Below are 16,859 nucleotides of genomic sequence, written 5' to 3' on the forward strand. Positions count from 1 at the left end.
TGTATTCTGCCCAGAATAAAGCCATAAGGTGATACTGCTAACCCTGAAACCTGAGTGGCTTTTTTCTCTAACTCAAGGATATGCTGAGTTCAGTGCAATCACACAGAACGTAGGCACTGTAAATAAGACAGACCTATAACACAGCTTTGATCCAGGTTAAGGAATAACGGTGTCCACTCTGACCAAGATAGCATATCCCAGACTTGTACATCCCTTTAAAAAGCATGTTGCTGAGAAGTCCTCATGGGCCCTATTTGCTCGGAGCCCGGACTCTGGATTCATGTCGAGCACTACTGTATGCTCACCTGGGAGAGGGTGACCACCGGTACTCTGCCCCAAGAGACCCTTGCCGCTCCTTGTGCTCTGGTCTCAGCTCTCCAGTTAGGTGGAAGCTGGGGAGGTGTGGGGCAGAGGGAGCTGGTCTGGCACACAGCTCCTAGACCACCATGTAGCCATTTCATTTGCTTACCTGAGGCTCCTGCTCTTGGGACATTTACCCCACCCCCACTTGTCACTTCCAGGTGGCCTAGGAGGCCCAGGGCAATAGGTGACAGAGCTCTTCTGCTGGGACAGGAGCCCCACGCTGTTTAAGGCACCTCATCAGAACATCTTGGCTGAGGGCTTAGTTGAAGGAGAGGAGGGTGTCAGGCTTCAGTGGGCCCTTTTGGCTGGGGCAGAGCCCCTTGGGTGCTAACATTTATGCTCTTGGGAATTGAAGCCCGACAGTGGGGAACTGAGCTATGAGCTTTTTGTTTAGAGATTCTCCCACCCAGGGATTGAATCCAGGGCCTTGCCACGATCATGAGCATTGATAAGAACATGGGACATCCCCTTAAGATGTGTTCCTCTACAAAAATGAGCTGTTAAAACCTTTAAACCAATGAGTACCCAGTGTGTAGGGGTGAACGGGGAGCAGGGTGGTGGGTTTTTGTGTGTGTGTGCTTGGTTTTTTTTTTGTTTTTTTTTGTTTTTTTTTGGCACTAGGGATTGAATTTGGAATTTTGTGCTTGTGAGGCAAGCAGCAGAAACAATGAGCTAAGTCCCCAGCTGGGTTCTTGAGAGCAACTGTCCCCCCTGCTTGCCCAGGGAGCAGGCTCCTGAGGTGGCAGCAAGGAAAGGAGCAGAGGGGGTGGCCCCCCTTGATATGGCACCTGGCTTCTGGCTGTACCTCAGCACCCTCTGCAGCGCTCCCCTGGGTGGGCCCTACACACCGAGACTCGCCCTCCTGTACACTGCACCTTCACTCCTGGGAGCTGACTCACTGCAGCGCTGCTCTTTCACTCCAGGCCCCCTAGCTGTCTTCCCTGCCCCTTCCCACTAGGCGTTCCCTAGATCTATCCTATGCCTCAAGCCACTTCACAGTTTTGCCAGCCCTTGGTGCTTCTGTGGCAATTGGCTTGCGAAACCTGAGCCTGTGGCCTGAGCTCTGTTGAGGAAAAGCCACACTGCCTAACATTCCCACTACCACCACTCCACAGCCTGCCACATGTTCCCAATGGGTGGCCCCCACCACCTTTCCTGCCCAGGAGACAGGCCCATCAGGCATCTGCCTATAACTGTTACTTGTCATTCATGCCCGCCCTTAACACTTCAGTGCTGCCAGAAGCAAACCCCTCCTCCACATTGGATCTAAGGGATTGGTCCCATTCTTCTGGGTGAGACGATGGAAGTTCAAAGAGGTTAAGAAGTTTGCCTGAGCTCACTCGGCTGGACCCTGAGTGCATCTTTTGTATTTCAGTGAGGAAAGTTGTCAGGTGTGGTACTTGTGGCTTTAGAAGGCATATGTGTTTGGTGAGTGACAACCATAACGTTCAGGAGGAATGAGGGTGATTTCATTACTGTATCACCAGCAGTGAAGCACTTTCTCCCTTGAAGGGGATCAGGATCTCAAGAACTTAGTAACACGTGGCTAACAGTGGTGTCTGGAGCCAGACTGCCCAGGTTCAAATCTGGCTACTCTGCCATTCTCTAGGAATGAAACCTTGAGACCTTGGGCAACTTACCCGAGATTGTTTCTTCAGCTGTAAAATGTCACTTTAAGTGTTCAATCAACATTGGCAAGGATTTTGTCCCCAGTTCCGAAGACACTGTTCTGGTAGTGTCTGACCTACCCTATAGGTCATGTGATGTGTGGCTGCCAAACAAAGGCAGGGTGGAACAGACCTGAGTTTCAATACCAGCCATGCCTCTCTCCAGTTGTGTGACAAATGCCCATTTCCACAAACAATAATGAGCTCGTCGATAAAAATGAACTCCCATCATTACAATGCTTCTGAAGCAGCCAGCATGTCGTATGTATGACCCAGACTGTTACTGTGACTCAGTTGGAACAGTCAGGGGAGAGAGCAGGACCTACTTGGGGACACTGTCCCTGGACCGCTGGGAGTGAGAGCTGGGGCTGACTCCAGCCAACCAGGTGGTGGGGGGCACCAAAAGTACACAGATGGAGCCCTGCTGAGATGAAAGGGGCCAGTTGTCACTTCCAAACTCAGCTCCCTGGGATGAGCTGCTGTTTGGCGTCTCCCAGTGCCCTTGTCCTGGCCAGTGAGTGGCGTCTGGGAAGGGTGAGAATTGCAGAAGTGACAGGGCCTGCAGGAATTGTAGTAGAGCCTCCTCATTTGAGAGGAGCAAGGCTCAGAGATGGGTAGGCAGCATACACAAAGTCACAAAGACCCAGCCAGCAGCCCGCTTGGCTAGGATTCAGGTCTTCAGGGTCCCGGGTAGCAGGGTTTCTGGGCATTGCAGCTGTCACATGTGTCCTTAATGACACAGGTGTTGGAAACATGCTGTTCAGAAGAAGAATCTCCTTGTAGTGGCCAGGGATCTGTCCTGCAGGGAGGAGGACACCCCAAGTATCCAGAGAGGAAGGGAAATGTGAGGGGATCACAGGGTCGGGTAGGGGACAGGAAGGCTAAGGATTCTGCCCGTGCCATTGGAGTCGTGACAGAAACTCTAATCAAGGGTAGACCAAGGGACCTGATGGCAGACTTGGCAGGCAAGGGCTCCGAGTGCAGATGACATCCATGGAGGTGTGGCCTTTGGCAGGAATGGGATGGGTCCAGCTTATGTTGATTCCGATGCAGGGATAAACACACTTCTGGTCTTACTATAACTAAAACCTAGTGGTTAAAGCATGATTTAAGATTGGACACGAAACATTTACAGGTACATCAGAACATCTGTCATGCCATTCCAAGTCACAATAGTGTCATGAAGAAATGGTTATACAAACGAGCACATTGCTGGGCCCGTGGGGCCTGCCTGTAATCCCAGCTGAGGCGGGCTGAGAAAAGAGGACTTGCAACTTCAAGGGCAGCCTGGGAAACTTAGATCCTGACTCCAAATAAAAAATGGCTGGGGATAGAGCTCAGTGGTAGAGCATCCTTGGTTCGATTCCCAGTACTGTGGGCAAAAAAGAAAGCACACAAACTGCCCAGGTGCAGACAGACATTGAAATGTGAGGAAAAAAAATCAGGTGGGTTTTCCTCATCTGAGGCAAGTGCCACATTCAAGGTTTAAAAGGGCTGGGGAGGGGATGGGTTCTAAAACTAGACAGTGGGGGATGGTTGTGCAACCTGTAAATGTACTCTGGTTAAAATGGTGACCCTCGGTCAGGTATGGTAGCACACACCTATAGCCCGTTATGTGGAAGGCTGAGGCAGGAGGATCGCTGCAGCCAAAGAGTTCAAGGCCAGTCTAGGGAACACAGCCAGACCCCATCTCAAAGAAAAAACGGGGAAAGGGAAGAAAAAAAAATGGTGACTATTATATGAATTTTTACCACAATAAAAAGGTACTTTAACATGAGACTGTAAGTGAGAGCGACCAGAAGAATAGCAAGTACGGAAGAGTTGTAAGGGAGAAGAGTAGAGTTTGAAACGGGTGCCTTACTGTCCCGAAGTAGAACTCCTCCATATCACCAACTGCACGAAGAGGGGACTTGGGGGGCCTGTTTTCTGCTTACTGAGGGTTCCGGTTGCCTGTGCTCAGAGTTAGTCAGCAAGGGATGCCCCATTTATACCACTACCCGTGTATTTCTTAGCATCCAAAAGAAACAAAATGGGTTTGATCTGCAAGTTTATTTCATAGAGCACACATTCACAGAGAGCTGTAACAGCATTTCAACACGGGTCATCTCGGCGAGAAAACATCAGAACTTCATTTTTAGGGTGATTGTCTCTGCCTTATATATGAAAGCTAGTGTATAAAAATAGTTTTTAAACTTAAGGCATCCTGCCCTAATCTATAACAAAGGTACAGTACTCAAAGCAGCAAACAACAAGGGATTAGAAAGAATAATTACCTCCTTTTACAAATCCAAGACTGGTGGTCAAAAGGAATAATTGGTCGACTTCAAACTGTGAGTCAGCACTATAAAACTCATTAGCATAAGGACAAGGGATCTGCATTATTCCAGCTTTATGGAATCCTTTGTCTCGTGTGTGTGTGTGTGTGTGTGTGTGTGTTCTTACGTACGTTGTGTACATAACATGCACGTGCTTCTCACAGGGACAGAGGAGTAACACTGCCCCGACCTCACTTGCAGCCAGGGCTGACGGAAAAGCAAGCATATTTTGGCTAGTTATCCCAAGCCTGAGTGCATGCTGAGGACGACAGGACTGAGGAGAACACGCAGGAAAAGGTGATGAATGTTCAACCTTTAGGGGAATTCAACACCGCCAGGAGTCAGCAGCTAAATACTGCTTATGTACATAACAAAAATGATTCCTATTTTTGTAGTGAAATCCCAGTATGTATTTCCAAAGGGAATGCTGTACTGATGGTAGTGACACATGCTGTTGCACCGTGGGGACTTCAGGACACCCAGCATTTGGGGGTATGGCTGTGGGGCACTAAAGACAGTAGAATGAAACAGGCATATGTGGCCCGGGGAAATGTTACTATATTATGCAACCTTCAGTATCTGTATTAGCAACACTCTGACACGCCTCTTGTGAGCAATCCTGAGCCTCACAGAACCTGTTTGGTTCTTAACAAGACCAAAATGAGCTTCCTGTTGTTAAAACTGCTATTATTGTTAAACAGAAGAAATACAAAGATTTTAAAAATACACCGAAAAGAGCATTGTCCCTTCAACAGAACTCTTTTAAAACTTGTTATTCACAAAAACGTTCTGGGTACACACTCAAGCGCACATGTTGGGAGGAAAACACAGGAGAGACAATGGGAATTTTTCCAGAAAAACAAAGAAGTCTTTTTACTCAGAACTCAGAAGAAAATGAGATGATATGGGTATCTTCTAGGACAGATGGTAAGGTGGCCTTCGGATGTCTTGTTTCCTTGTGTTTTTAATGGTCATTTCCTTTGCAGAGTTCAAGCATGAAGCAGGAGAATTCTGAGACATGGGCGTGGGAAGTTTATCTAGAGTGGAAGATGAATCATTGTCGCAGGCCACATGAGGTTTACACATCTAACCAGAGGGAAAAGGAAAAGAGAGATTAGGCAAGATACTGGGGGTCTCACAGCAACCCTGGCCTCCCTTTGGGGCAGGCCTAAGACATTCAGCAGACCCCTGACTTGCTGACAGGCTGGTTGTATTATAAATGTCCCCCGCCTCCTCAACCCCTAAAGGACGCTTTGAAATCACTTAATTTCAAAGAGATGGCCTATGTGGTGACTCCAGGAGGCTGAGGCAGAAGGATCTCAAGTTTGAGCCCAGCCTACACGACTTGCAAGACCTTGTCTCAAAAAATAAAAAAACAAAAAAAAAAGTCTAAGGATACAGTTCAGGACAAAGACCCTAGGTTCAACCCTTAGTACTATCGTGTAAGTTTTTCCTTCAAAGAAACCTTGTCAAGGACAGAAAAGCAATGGCCTTTGGTTTTAAAAACACAGAATGAGGGAGTAATTCCAAAGACTTCCCTAGCCCTTGGCCCTAAAGGAGGATCTATGCGTTTGTTGAGCAGGCTGTGGGTTAGGAGCCCAGGGGAACCTGTATTTTGAAAGGAATTAATTTTTTTATATCTGGCAAGAAATGGGAGAAATAAAAACTAGACTCAAGATATCTACTCAAACGTAAAAACACATTCCTGCCGGCTTGAACCACTGGTGGCTGAGGCGTGACTGTGCCATTGGGAGCTTGTACCACGAGTGGTACAAATGGATCTAAGCACTTGTATTAGTCTTTTTATTAATAAAATTCTTAAAAAGCCACCCATGCAGGTACCACCGGTGGTTCAAGCTACCTCACAGTGAGACACGAATTACAGCCCCGTAGTGAACATGTTTATGAAAGGTTCTTCTTTTTTATTTTTTCAAAGTAACAATCATTACACATTTTGAGCATGCATAGTTGGAGCTGTGCAAACAGCCCAGTGTTTCACATAAATATAACTATTACTAATTAATTTTATCAAAATACCTTACAGTACGGTAACCATTTACAAATGTTGCTCCATTAAGTGTGCGCTTTGATGATAAAACACTTAATGGAAAGTTCTTCTAAACGATTCCTGCACACTGGGGACTGTCTATGCCTGTTCCAAAGGCTGCCGTGGAACAGCTGGAAGCAGGAGAGGGCTGAGGCAGAGTGAAGAAGGTCTGAGGCCTTACCAGACTGAGCACAGACAGACTCGTTCCTATCCTCAGAGTCTGAAGGTGTTGGAGGACTTTGCTGAGATGCCATGGAATCCCTCAGACTATGGCTGGAGCTATCAGGAGTGCTATCGGGGCCAGGTGACTCAGTGCTGTGACTAGCAAAGTCAAAAACCTGGTCACAAATCCACTCCTGATTTGTGGTGACACTCTCGGTGGAGAGGGTGCTGGTGGTGGCTTCCCTCACTTTGCTGGATTTCCCTGTGTGAATGGATGCTCTTTTGGTAGATGGTCTGGAAAGAGACATTTTCATTAGAACTCTGATTATTCCAATTCCAAGGATCTGCCTGAGAAAGACTTTAACTTTTCATTAATTTATAATAGTTACCTGGGGTATAAATGAGCTTTCCCAATCCTAGATTGGGAAGGCTGGAAAGGACCCTGGGGCTTACAGAGCCTACTTGATTCTAGAAAGCCCTAGGGAACCATGAAAGCATCAGGGCCAAAGAGTAGCCAAGAACACAGGGTACCAGGAACCCTGGTCCCCTGCTTCAAGTTTGTCAAGTGTGGCCAGTGAGGTAGTTTGAGAACTGGTGCAAGACTGCCACCTCCGGGGCTTTCCACACTGGCACCGGCACCGGCACCAAGGTTCTTGGCACACTCCTATGCCCATGGATCTTGTGGCCTAGTGTCTTTTCAGGCAGTTTCCTGAGCAGTGTTTTCTTTCAAGAAACTGTCCCTGTTCTCCTGAGCTAGCCCTGACCCCGTTTCTCCATATGTGAAAGGAGGATGTATCTCAGAGCTGCAGTGAGACATAAGATAGGCAATGCAGCCAGGCATGGTGCTGTACACCAGCAATCCCTGGACAACTTAGTGACTCTGAGATCCCATCGCAAAATGAAAAATAAAAAAGGGCTGGACATATATGAGTGTGAAGGCCAGTACCACAGAAAGGGTAAAGTAAAATGGCTGATTTACAGCAGTCACTCCACACATGTCCCTCTTCCCTGATTTTATGAAACATTCACCATGTGAATAAAAATAGTCTGGAGCCAGGTAAGTCTGGGTTTGAATTTGGGCTCTGGCCTTTAACAGTGAGATGTCGGGTCCTTGGCTGCTTTAAACCTGTCTGCTTACCTCTAAAAACCTGACAAGGCTACTGGGGATTAGTCTGTTTCTGTTGTCAATGTTTGGCAGTGTTTGGAATGTGTAAACTAAGCGCTCAATACATAATACAATCCTGCATAACTTTCTAACAATGTTATTCATAACCCTCCAAGTTTATTCAGGTAAATAAGGTGGCAAGTGACTCACCCTGAGCCTTTTGCATCATTCGAAGAGTCTGTCGTGTCCTCCTGTCTGAAGGTTTTCACATCACCATTGAAGTATGCTGTCTGCTCCTTATCTAACTTGCCAGTTTCAGCCCGTAAAACCGTCTGCTTTTGAGGCACTCTTGTGTCATTTTTATAAGGCATTGTGAGTTTGGTAGATGAATCTCCACCATTTCCGATGCCTACAGAAGAAAAAGAAACAATTAAAATTGGAGTTTCAACAATACAAGGAAAAGTCAAGAATGCGATCCTGATAAGATGGGGCGTCTGACTGAGGTAGGATATGGCAGGCCAGAGGCATTATGGGGAGCGGGGCCAGGATGCACAGAGACAGACCCAGAGGCGCCTGCTGCTCTGTCCCCACTGCACGCTGACTGAACTTCTCCTGACCCAGTCACGGGCCCCACCTCTGCCTGCTCGTGTGTTTTTCTCCCACTGGCTATGGATCCTTGAGGCTGAGGGCCGTGGCTCTTTATCTCTAACACCTTATATGACACCTTCCTTACCTGTCCACTGTCTGCTTGCAGGCTAAGTATGGATGGATATGCCAACTACTGCTGTTCTATTTCCTACTCACAATATATTTTGGAGGGCACCTGTACCATGACATGATTTCAATTTTTCTTAAGGAAGCACAAAGTGGCATTCTACCTGTAGTCAATCACAGATGCCTTCTGAGGCCCTGAGCTGAGAAATGCCAGCAATCCTCACATTCAGCTGAGAAAGACAGCCACCTAGAGTCTATTGGTTTGACCTGTAAGGGAACAGCAGCAGTAGCAGCTGATATTTACTGAGAGTTTACTACGTTAGATATTATGCTTAGTATTACTCAGATTTAGCTCATTAAAATCTCACGCCTGCCCTAGGAGGAAGACAACATTAACTTCCCTTCTGACCTGCCCAACACCACACAGCTCACAAGTGGAAGAGCCCTTGGACATGAAGCTAGGCAGTCCAGCCCCTGAATGGTGACGAACACAAGCAGCGGGAACAAGCAAACCTGATGTAAACATGTCATCAAGGGAGTCCTCATCACTTTCTGTCTCCTCATCATCGGCCTCATCTTCTTCAGCTGTGTCATTGCCCCGTCTTTCCACAGCCTACGGTTACAAAAAGAAAATCATTATTATAACTAATTTTCAATCATCCTGGCTAAGAATTTCAAAGAAGCCTGATTTTAAGACTGGACTGATGGTTGACTTTTCAATAAAAGGTTTTAAAAAAATCACCTCTTTAACTGGCCCCAAGAATCTACAGGGGACAGGGGCAGGGGGCCTTAGCTGGGTCTTTCAGCTACGGAAAGATAGTCAAGAATGAAGGCTCTCCCTGAGTGAGGGTTCAGGCGCCCCCGCTTTGGACTGCCATCTGTCCTCTCCCTGCTCGGGATCCCAACTAAGCCAATGTTTGACGAGTCGGTGAAGAGCTAAAGAGTTCTTGGCTGCTGCTTGAGGTGAAACTTCCTGGGCCAGTGAACTGACTGAACTTTGGAGATAGAGACTGCCAGCACTTTTCAGAACTCACATGCCTGGTCTACATTCTCATGCTACTTAATGGTATGAATGAGCAGAAAAGGACAATTGTAAACAGCAAAATAACAGTTTTGTAAGAAAGAATGAAAAGAACACCAAATCTGGAGGAAAAAGGGCCTAACACATTCCTGCCAGTTTAAACCACTAGAGGTCTCATTATACAGCTTGTACCACTGGTGGTACAAATAGATCTAATCACTTTCATCAGTCTTTTTACTATAAAATGAATAAAAAGTCTATAAATGGACCAAATCTAGTTGCTTGAATTTGAATAATTACTGCCCAAATATAAATACTATTCATACCAATTAAACTTTATTGGAATAATCAATAAATTTATTTTTATCAGTAAATCAGAGCCTTCCAGCAACAAGATATACAAATTATGTCCCTACTGTGAACATGTTATATGCATGGGTTCCATCAAAAGACATGATATAGTCTGGGGATTTTAGCTCAGTGGTTCCGCCACTTGCCTCACAAGCACAAGGACCTGAGTTCGACCCCCAGTACCAAAAAAAAAAAAAAAGATATGATATTGGAGAAAGTAAAAACTGAAAAAGATACAAGAAACATTCACCATAAAGAAAAAAAAATGGATAAATCTGAACTCACTGAAATGATAAACACTGATTCATTAAGATATCAAGAGAATGAGGCAAACTATGTGGTGTGATCAGAAAAGAGAGTGAATGTTTAAATGAAAAAATAATTATTATAGTAAGAGAGACACTTTGCCATTAATCTCCTTCAAAATACCCCCGTCCCCCTTTCAAACACACTTAGTCCATTATTTTTGCCACTCTTTAATGAGTGTCTTTAGTTGTGCTGTGTGGCTGTCTCACTGTCCTGAACTGATTCAAAACACTTACCTTCATGGCTCTTTTGACTTTAGGGAAGAGCCTCACGTTGCAAGGTGCCAGATGTGGTGAACCAGGTGGATGAGGACACGCTGTAATGCTTTTTTTCAGCCTGGCTTTCCACTGGCACTTGGCAGTAGCACTCACCTTATTTTTTGGTCACATTTTTGGACTTCTAGAACTGCCTCAGAAAGTGGCAAGAATGATGGGATTAAGTGTGTTTGAAACAAGGGACAGTGTTTTGAGGGGGATTATCAGTAATGTATCTGTTAATGTGATAAACTCTAAAATTTAAACACACACCGTATCACTTGATCAGCTCTTATATAGCATGGGAGATGATTCCTGCAATATATGTATGAAAGGATTCCTAGCCAAAGTAGGTAAAAATTCCTACAATCAATAAGAAAAAGGGTAAGAAAATGGGCCAGTGAGTTGAAAAGGCATGTTACTAAAGTGAATCTCCAAAAGACTAGTAAGTATATGAAAAAGCATTCAACTTCGTACCAGAAAATACTGACAAAATTCAGCAGAATTAACATTAGGAACTTCTATCCAGCAGAAGATGACAATAAGACAAGATAAGCCATACATCAAAAGAAGCTGCCTACATCAAACAATAAAAAAGCAGCAGAGTTTAGAATATTCAAACAGCTACAAAAAAATCAAAAGACAAATCAGCCCAAAAGTTCTGGGCAAAAAGACCAACAAGCATTTCACACAAGAGAAAATAGGAAAGCTATCTAGAGATATAAAACACGCTCTATCTCTTTAACCATCACAGAAATGTGAATGTGATACTTTATTTCTTTACCACCAGATTGGCAAAAGTGGAAAGTTGTCAAGAACATGAAACAAGGAATTCTTATGCACTACTTGTAGGAGTGGAAACTACCTTGGAGGCATTTACATCTGTCTTCCTCGTCCGCTTCATTATTTCTTCAATTCTCTATTTAAAGGAAATAAAAATTCAAATATAAAAAGAGATTAAAACCAGTGGTTCTGAAGCATAATATCTCCTTTTCACAGAGGCAAACAATGTCCACAAACACTTTAAAGCTACAGACTAAATCAACAAAAGGCTTGGTGTGGCAGCTGACTCCCCTCTTCCCATCCTGGTTTCCACTATAAAATGCCATGAATGACAATAGTTGTACTTGTTATCATAACACAGTCACGCAAATGCCAAGTTCTCATTCCTGTTTTCACAGACGTGGAAATTCATCCCCGTAGACTAATCATGCATTATTGAAAATCAATTAGAGCTTTTAAAAGAATTTTAGTCTTAGCAGATTATTCCTGAAGCTGATTTTAATGAAAATAAGGTGCCTCAATGGTACCATATAGTCAAGAGTTTTTGTTATTAAAAAGAGAAGACAGGAGACAGAGGAGGGATGTATTCTATGGTGGGATAAGAATTCTCTCCTCTTTATGAGGTGAGGCCAGCTGTGGCTCCTTGGCCATCACAGGGTTGCTGATCGAGTGATAGGGAGGCCTTATAGCACCTTGGCCCAGACCAGGCTCCTACTGTGTTTCTCCAGAAAAAAGACATAACTGGGAAATAGCATGATTTTTCAGGGTGCTTGTAATACAGGCTCTACCCCCAAAATAAGCCCCAGTTAAGATCGTCAGCTAGATGGATGCATCTAGTATGTCTGCTGCAACACACAATGGACATATGAATTATAAAATAACATTAATACATAATATAATATATAAATACTATTGAAATTAATATTTAAAATACATAATATAAATTAAGTATTTTTAAATACCACCCAAGGGGTGCCTTTAGAGGAGAGGTAAATGCCTTTGTAAACAGATTAACTCCAGACTTCCTGCCAAATGGCCAGAGTACAGAAAGAAAACACAAATAACATGTGCACACAATGCACACGATTAAGTCTAATAAGAATCTTCATGATTCAGTATGTTGTGTGTTGTAATGGATGTACTTAATGACCTCGAGTGAAATAAACATTTTCTGAATTTTGTTGTCTGAAATTTTTTGTTGCTTTTGTGTGGACCCATCATTCTTAACTGTCATCATTTTTGTTGCCACTCCTGTCTCGGAAGTCTTCAATGGACATTTGACTTAATGGAAAGTTTCTGAAGCCCAGCCTGCAGGAGGTTGCAACTTAGGTAAAGAATTCATGGGGTAAATTCGTTAGCTGTACTGTCAGTGCGTCATGAGCAGGCCACATGCACAAGAAGTGCTCATTTAAGGACAGCTCTATTGGTGGATGTGAGAGATCGGGGCCAATGGTTCTACAGGATTTGGAGTTGCAAGAAACTCAGGCCAGAATTTGGGGTTTGTAGAATTATGATGCTCTAAAAGAAAATGACATAACTATACTTAAATAAATACAGATTTTAATACACAAATAAGTGTAGAGTAGATTGATGTACATGAGAAAATAAGCCAACCCCAAAAGTAAGCCCTCTTAATGTCCTCTGGAGCAAAAATTAATATAAGACCAGGTCTTACTTGTGGGGAAATATGGTAGATGAGCCACATGAGTTGCACAAAAGTGGCCCTACCATGGGCTGTGTGATGGCTTTTCAAAGAGGCCTACACTCCTTTGCACCACAGATGCTGCAAATTCCAGCCCAGTTTAGAAGAAAGTAAGTTCCACCAACCCCTACTATGGCTGGAGGCATACTGTTCATAGCAGCTTTTTTTCCCCACAGATTTGATACAGAGGCACTGCTGCAATGGCTACCAAGGGTATGCATGTTCAGTAAGAGCAAAGCCTTCTTTGTAGAAGTCAGTCTCTTGGTAGTGGGGAAACAGCCAGGGGGGTGAACAGACACCCAATCTGCAATTTTCAAAAACATTCTGGTATCACACGCCCAACATTGTCAACACAATCAAAACCCAGAAAACAGAGAACAAGTACCTTCTTTCTTTCTAATCGTTCTTGTAGGTTTTGTAACATAATTCTCTCCTGTTCCTTCTTGCGTTTATCAGCTTCTTCATGAGCTTTTATTCTGTCATCCCCTTTCTAGGAAATTGATTAAAAAATTTTCATCTCAATATATCTGAGTGAAACGGATAACCCTAGTTTAAAAAATTAAATAGTTGCAACCTCTTGATTCAGTATATACCTAACTATGTATGTATGCATAGATATGGATGCATATATATGCCAGTCATAGGTTGTCATTTTTCAAAGCATTAATTAGAAAGCACAGAACTAGGCTAAATGTTATCTGAAAGGCTTGGGATGTCAAAGTTTTCATTATGAACAGCAGACTACTTTACTTTAAAAGTATATGAGTGACTATGGAGCTATCCAGTAACATAGCAATGTCTTAGGAAACAAAATCTTAGGTTTCTCAAAAGCACTGATGGAATTCAGAACAGTTCCTTCCCAAGGAATGCCAGAGCACACAGTCATTTGTGAAGCATATAACCTGTTTTGATGAATGATACACTAACACTGGGCACATAAATTGGACTGCGGTAGGACTGCCAGATGAGCACGGCCTGATCTCAGTTTGGAGATTTAGCTGGCAGTTTGAATTTAAAAGGGTAAGACGTTCTTCTTGGTGAATTTGATGACTTTAAACTTTTAGAAGCACTCCTAATGCCTTGCTTTCTTACATGATGAAGGGTGAGATGCAGCTGTGAGTGCTGTGTGCAGCACCACAGAATCGCAACACAGGGAGACTGACCCGGGCTATTTGACCAAAGTAAAGGAGTGGTAATGTATAACCTGCTGCTTTCTGCGTTTGTTTGCTGCCCTTGTGAAACATTCTAGGGCTTTGCTGAGGGTGGCTGGAGATAATCTATTTACTCAAAAACAGATTGCTGCTTTGAGTTTCGACTGAACTTTATTAGCTGGTTCTTATCTATTGCTAAAGTGGGAAGCCAGCAAACCTGTTGCATTATTCCCTGGTCTTCTTGAGGCTGATATTTTTTGCTCTTTTCAATCTCTTTTTCTTGTGGCCTATCTTCACATTTTGAGAACTCAACATGGGCTTCATCCACCTTCTTTGACACATCCGCCGCTTTCCTAGTAACACAAAGTATATCTAAATACCTCTTGGTATTTATCTTAGTAATTACCATATAAAGTTTGCAGTAGTACACGAAACTACTTGGGCACAGCAACACAATGGACATACCAGATTCATTTTCTGTGTTGTTGCTACATAGGATTGATATAATGTTAACCCTTTTAAATGGGGGTGTGAAAAGGAATGGGAGTAGAAAAAGATTTTTATCAAATCCTGGACAACCTTGCATCTTATGTACACATGCAAGAGAAATAATCACTTAACTGTTTTAAAGCCACAGAGACCACCCCACAGGCCTTACATCTCACACTCAATCTCACTTGGGGATGATACGTAATTTAGAAGAGGGTATAATGGTGTCCCAGTGTTCAGTGTTTTCAAATGCTAAATTAGCTCTGTTTATATGAGGCAATGAATAATAAATATTCTTCCAGTTACAATTTCTTGCTAACCGCAATAACCCTTTTCTTTTCCTTTCTCTAAGCCCATATAAAGTACATGCAAATTATTATTTCAAAGAACATTTAATAATGGAAAATGAAGGCAAGTACTAGAGGAATTCTTTGCAGCAGGGGACAGAGATTTACATTATCTAGCCCAACATAAAATAAGCCTCCAGATGGAAAAGCAAGGAACCTCTCTTCCAAGTTGGAATGCATACAGCTGTATGTTAAGACTCACTGCCCAAAGGACATCCTTCCAGCAGCAAGTCAGTTGCCTGATATGATTCAGGGTCACAAAAGTCACTGGAAAGCCCCCAAAGTAAAACAGTATAGTTTCTAGGTTTACAAATCTTAAAGTTACAAGTCTTTAAAATAGAAAAAGAGGCTCGGGCTGGGGATTTGGCTCAGTGGTTCTGCAGCCTGCCTTGCAAACGCAAGGGCCTGAGTTTGATCTCTGTACCACAAGAACAAAAACAAAACATTAAAATAAAAAAAGAGGCTGACACCACTGAAGGCAAGCAGCACAGTCCTGTGATCACTCAGGCTCTACTGCTGAGAGACAGGGCCCTGGACACGAACTTGGACTCCCTGTGCATTCTCATAGCACACCTTCATGGCACATGACATATGGCGATGGCAGTGTCCTCTCTAATCGGCCACTTGCAAAGCCCTGAAATGCTCTCTCTACTTTCTCTGTTTAGAAGGCAATGAAAGATTTCTGGTCTTCAATGAAGAAAAAGTCAATTGTTCTTTGAGAGTAAAATTTCAAGTTCTGGGCCCTAGCCAAGATCTAGAGAATAGAAAGGCTTTGTGCTGACCTTGGTTCCACTTCTTTCTGGAGTCTTTCTTCTTCCTTTTTGTCTTTCTGTTCCCGAGCAAGACGGCGCCTTTCTGCCAAAATTTTTGTTGCTTCCTCAGCACTCATTGTTCCTGGTGTGCTTTTATTACCAGACTCTAGTTTAAATAAACATGTGAAGCAGTTAGTTTAGGGAACTCACTGCCTCTCTACCCAACAAAGGATAATGTAACCCAAAACATCAAAATGTCAAACCATATGTGTGAAGACCAAAATGTCTAAATACCACATAGACTATAGGTGAGTTGTTCAAAGCCCACGACTGCCCCCCAACAAGACAGTCAGCATTTTCTTTCTTTTAAACCACTGCTTATTCTAAAATGCAACAATGTACTTCTACTTTGGTTTTAGCTGTTTTGAGAAAGCAATCAAATGACTCTGGGAAAGCCAAGCTTATGCTTGGTCCAAATGCAGACTACAAGTTTTAAATACTCAACTAATCGAAAGTACACCTGGAGATTTGTACATGATTTTTATTACTGTTTAGCTAAATTTTGATAACAGTGTATACATCTGGTTATAAAGCGGCCAACTGTAGATAACAAGCAACTACCAGTAAAATAAAGTCAATACATGAAGGCATATTATAATAGTTCAGTCTGTGTAACAAATTCTTATTTTAAATGACACATGTGAAAATGAAAATTTTAAGACATATGATGGATGAATAATTTGTAATAAAAGAAAGTCATTTCTGTTACAAAGACTTCAGTGTGGAATTTCTTGGAAAAGCAAAATTCCCCAGTGTGTTAGAAATTAAGCAATGTCCACAGGTGTAAGAGTGCATGTAACAGGCAAAACGGCAGTGTGACACTATTGAGAACCTGCACAGAACACAAACCAAGACACAGCACATGTTAGGTCTCTGTACGGAAAATGACCTACATCTCCTGTGAAAACCCACTCGTCCACCAATAGCGGGATGTGCTCTCTCCAACCACTAGCCAATATCAGAGCTGGAAGGGTCCATGGGGATTACCTGGACCAGTGACGGCAAACCTTTTAGAGTTTTCAATGATAACAAACAGCTGGCTGTGGCACGCGTGCTACAAGTTTGCCACCACTGACCTAGACCAACCTTCTCATCCAGAAATATACCTTCAAAGCAAAGGGACGGGAGTGGGGGAGAAGCTCTGACAAGGACAAGCAAGAAGAGACCAGTGGTTGATTAAATTCTCTTTATCTCAGGTGGGAAAAAATGAAGTTGAACATTCCTAAAGTACCTTAAGATTTTTTTGTGTTACCAAAAAAAAAAAAAAAAA

General features: G+C 43.3%; 1 protein-coding gene across 2 annotated transcripts in view; it reads right to left on the reverse strand.

Annotated features, from left to right (window-relative positions):
* Window positions 1-4,066: 4,066 nt before the first annotated feature.
* Window positions 4,067-16,859, reverse strand: part of Map7d3 (MAP7 domain containing 3) — a 32,978-nt gene continuing 20,185 nt past the window's right edge. For both annotated transcript variants that reach the window (XM_010642535.3, XM_010642544.1), the window contains 8 exons: window positions 15,560-15,695; window positions 14,159-14,294; window positions 13,176-13,280; window positions 11,171-11,224; window positions 8,887-8,986; window positions 7,870-8,068; window positions 6,574-6,848; window positions 4,067-5,431 (listed from right to left, as the gene is read on the reverse strand). In XM_010642535.3, the coding sequence (XP_010640837.1) occupies window positions 5,424-5,431; window positions 6,574-6,848; window positions 7,870-8,068; window positions 8,887-8,986; window positions 11,171-11,224; window positions 13,176-13,280; window positions 14,159-14,294; window positions 15,560-15,695 (1,013 nt within the window). In that variant the 3' untranslated portion in view covers window positions 4,067-5,423. The remainder of the gene's footprint in view (window positions 5,432-6,573; window positions 6,849-7,869; window positions 8,069-8,886; window positions 8,987-11,170; window positions 11,225-13,175; window positions 13,281-14,158; window positions 14,295-15,559; window positions 15,696-16,859) is intronic.

The sequence above is a fragment of the Fukomys damarensis genome, unplaced genomic scaffold (genome assembly GCF_012274545.1).
Source record: "Fukomys damarensis isolate Sample0158 unplaced genomic scaffold, DMR_v1.0_HiC HiC_scaffold_39, whole genome shotgun sequence".
Taxonomy (NCBI): Eukaryota; Metazoa; Chordata; class Mammalia; order Rodentia; family Bathyergidae; genus Fukomys; species Fukomys damarensis.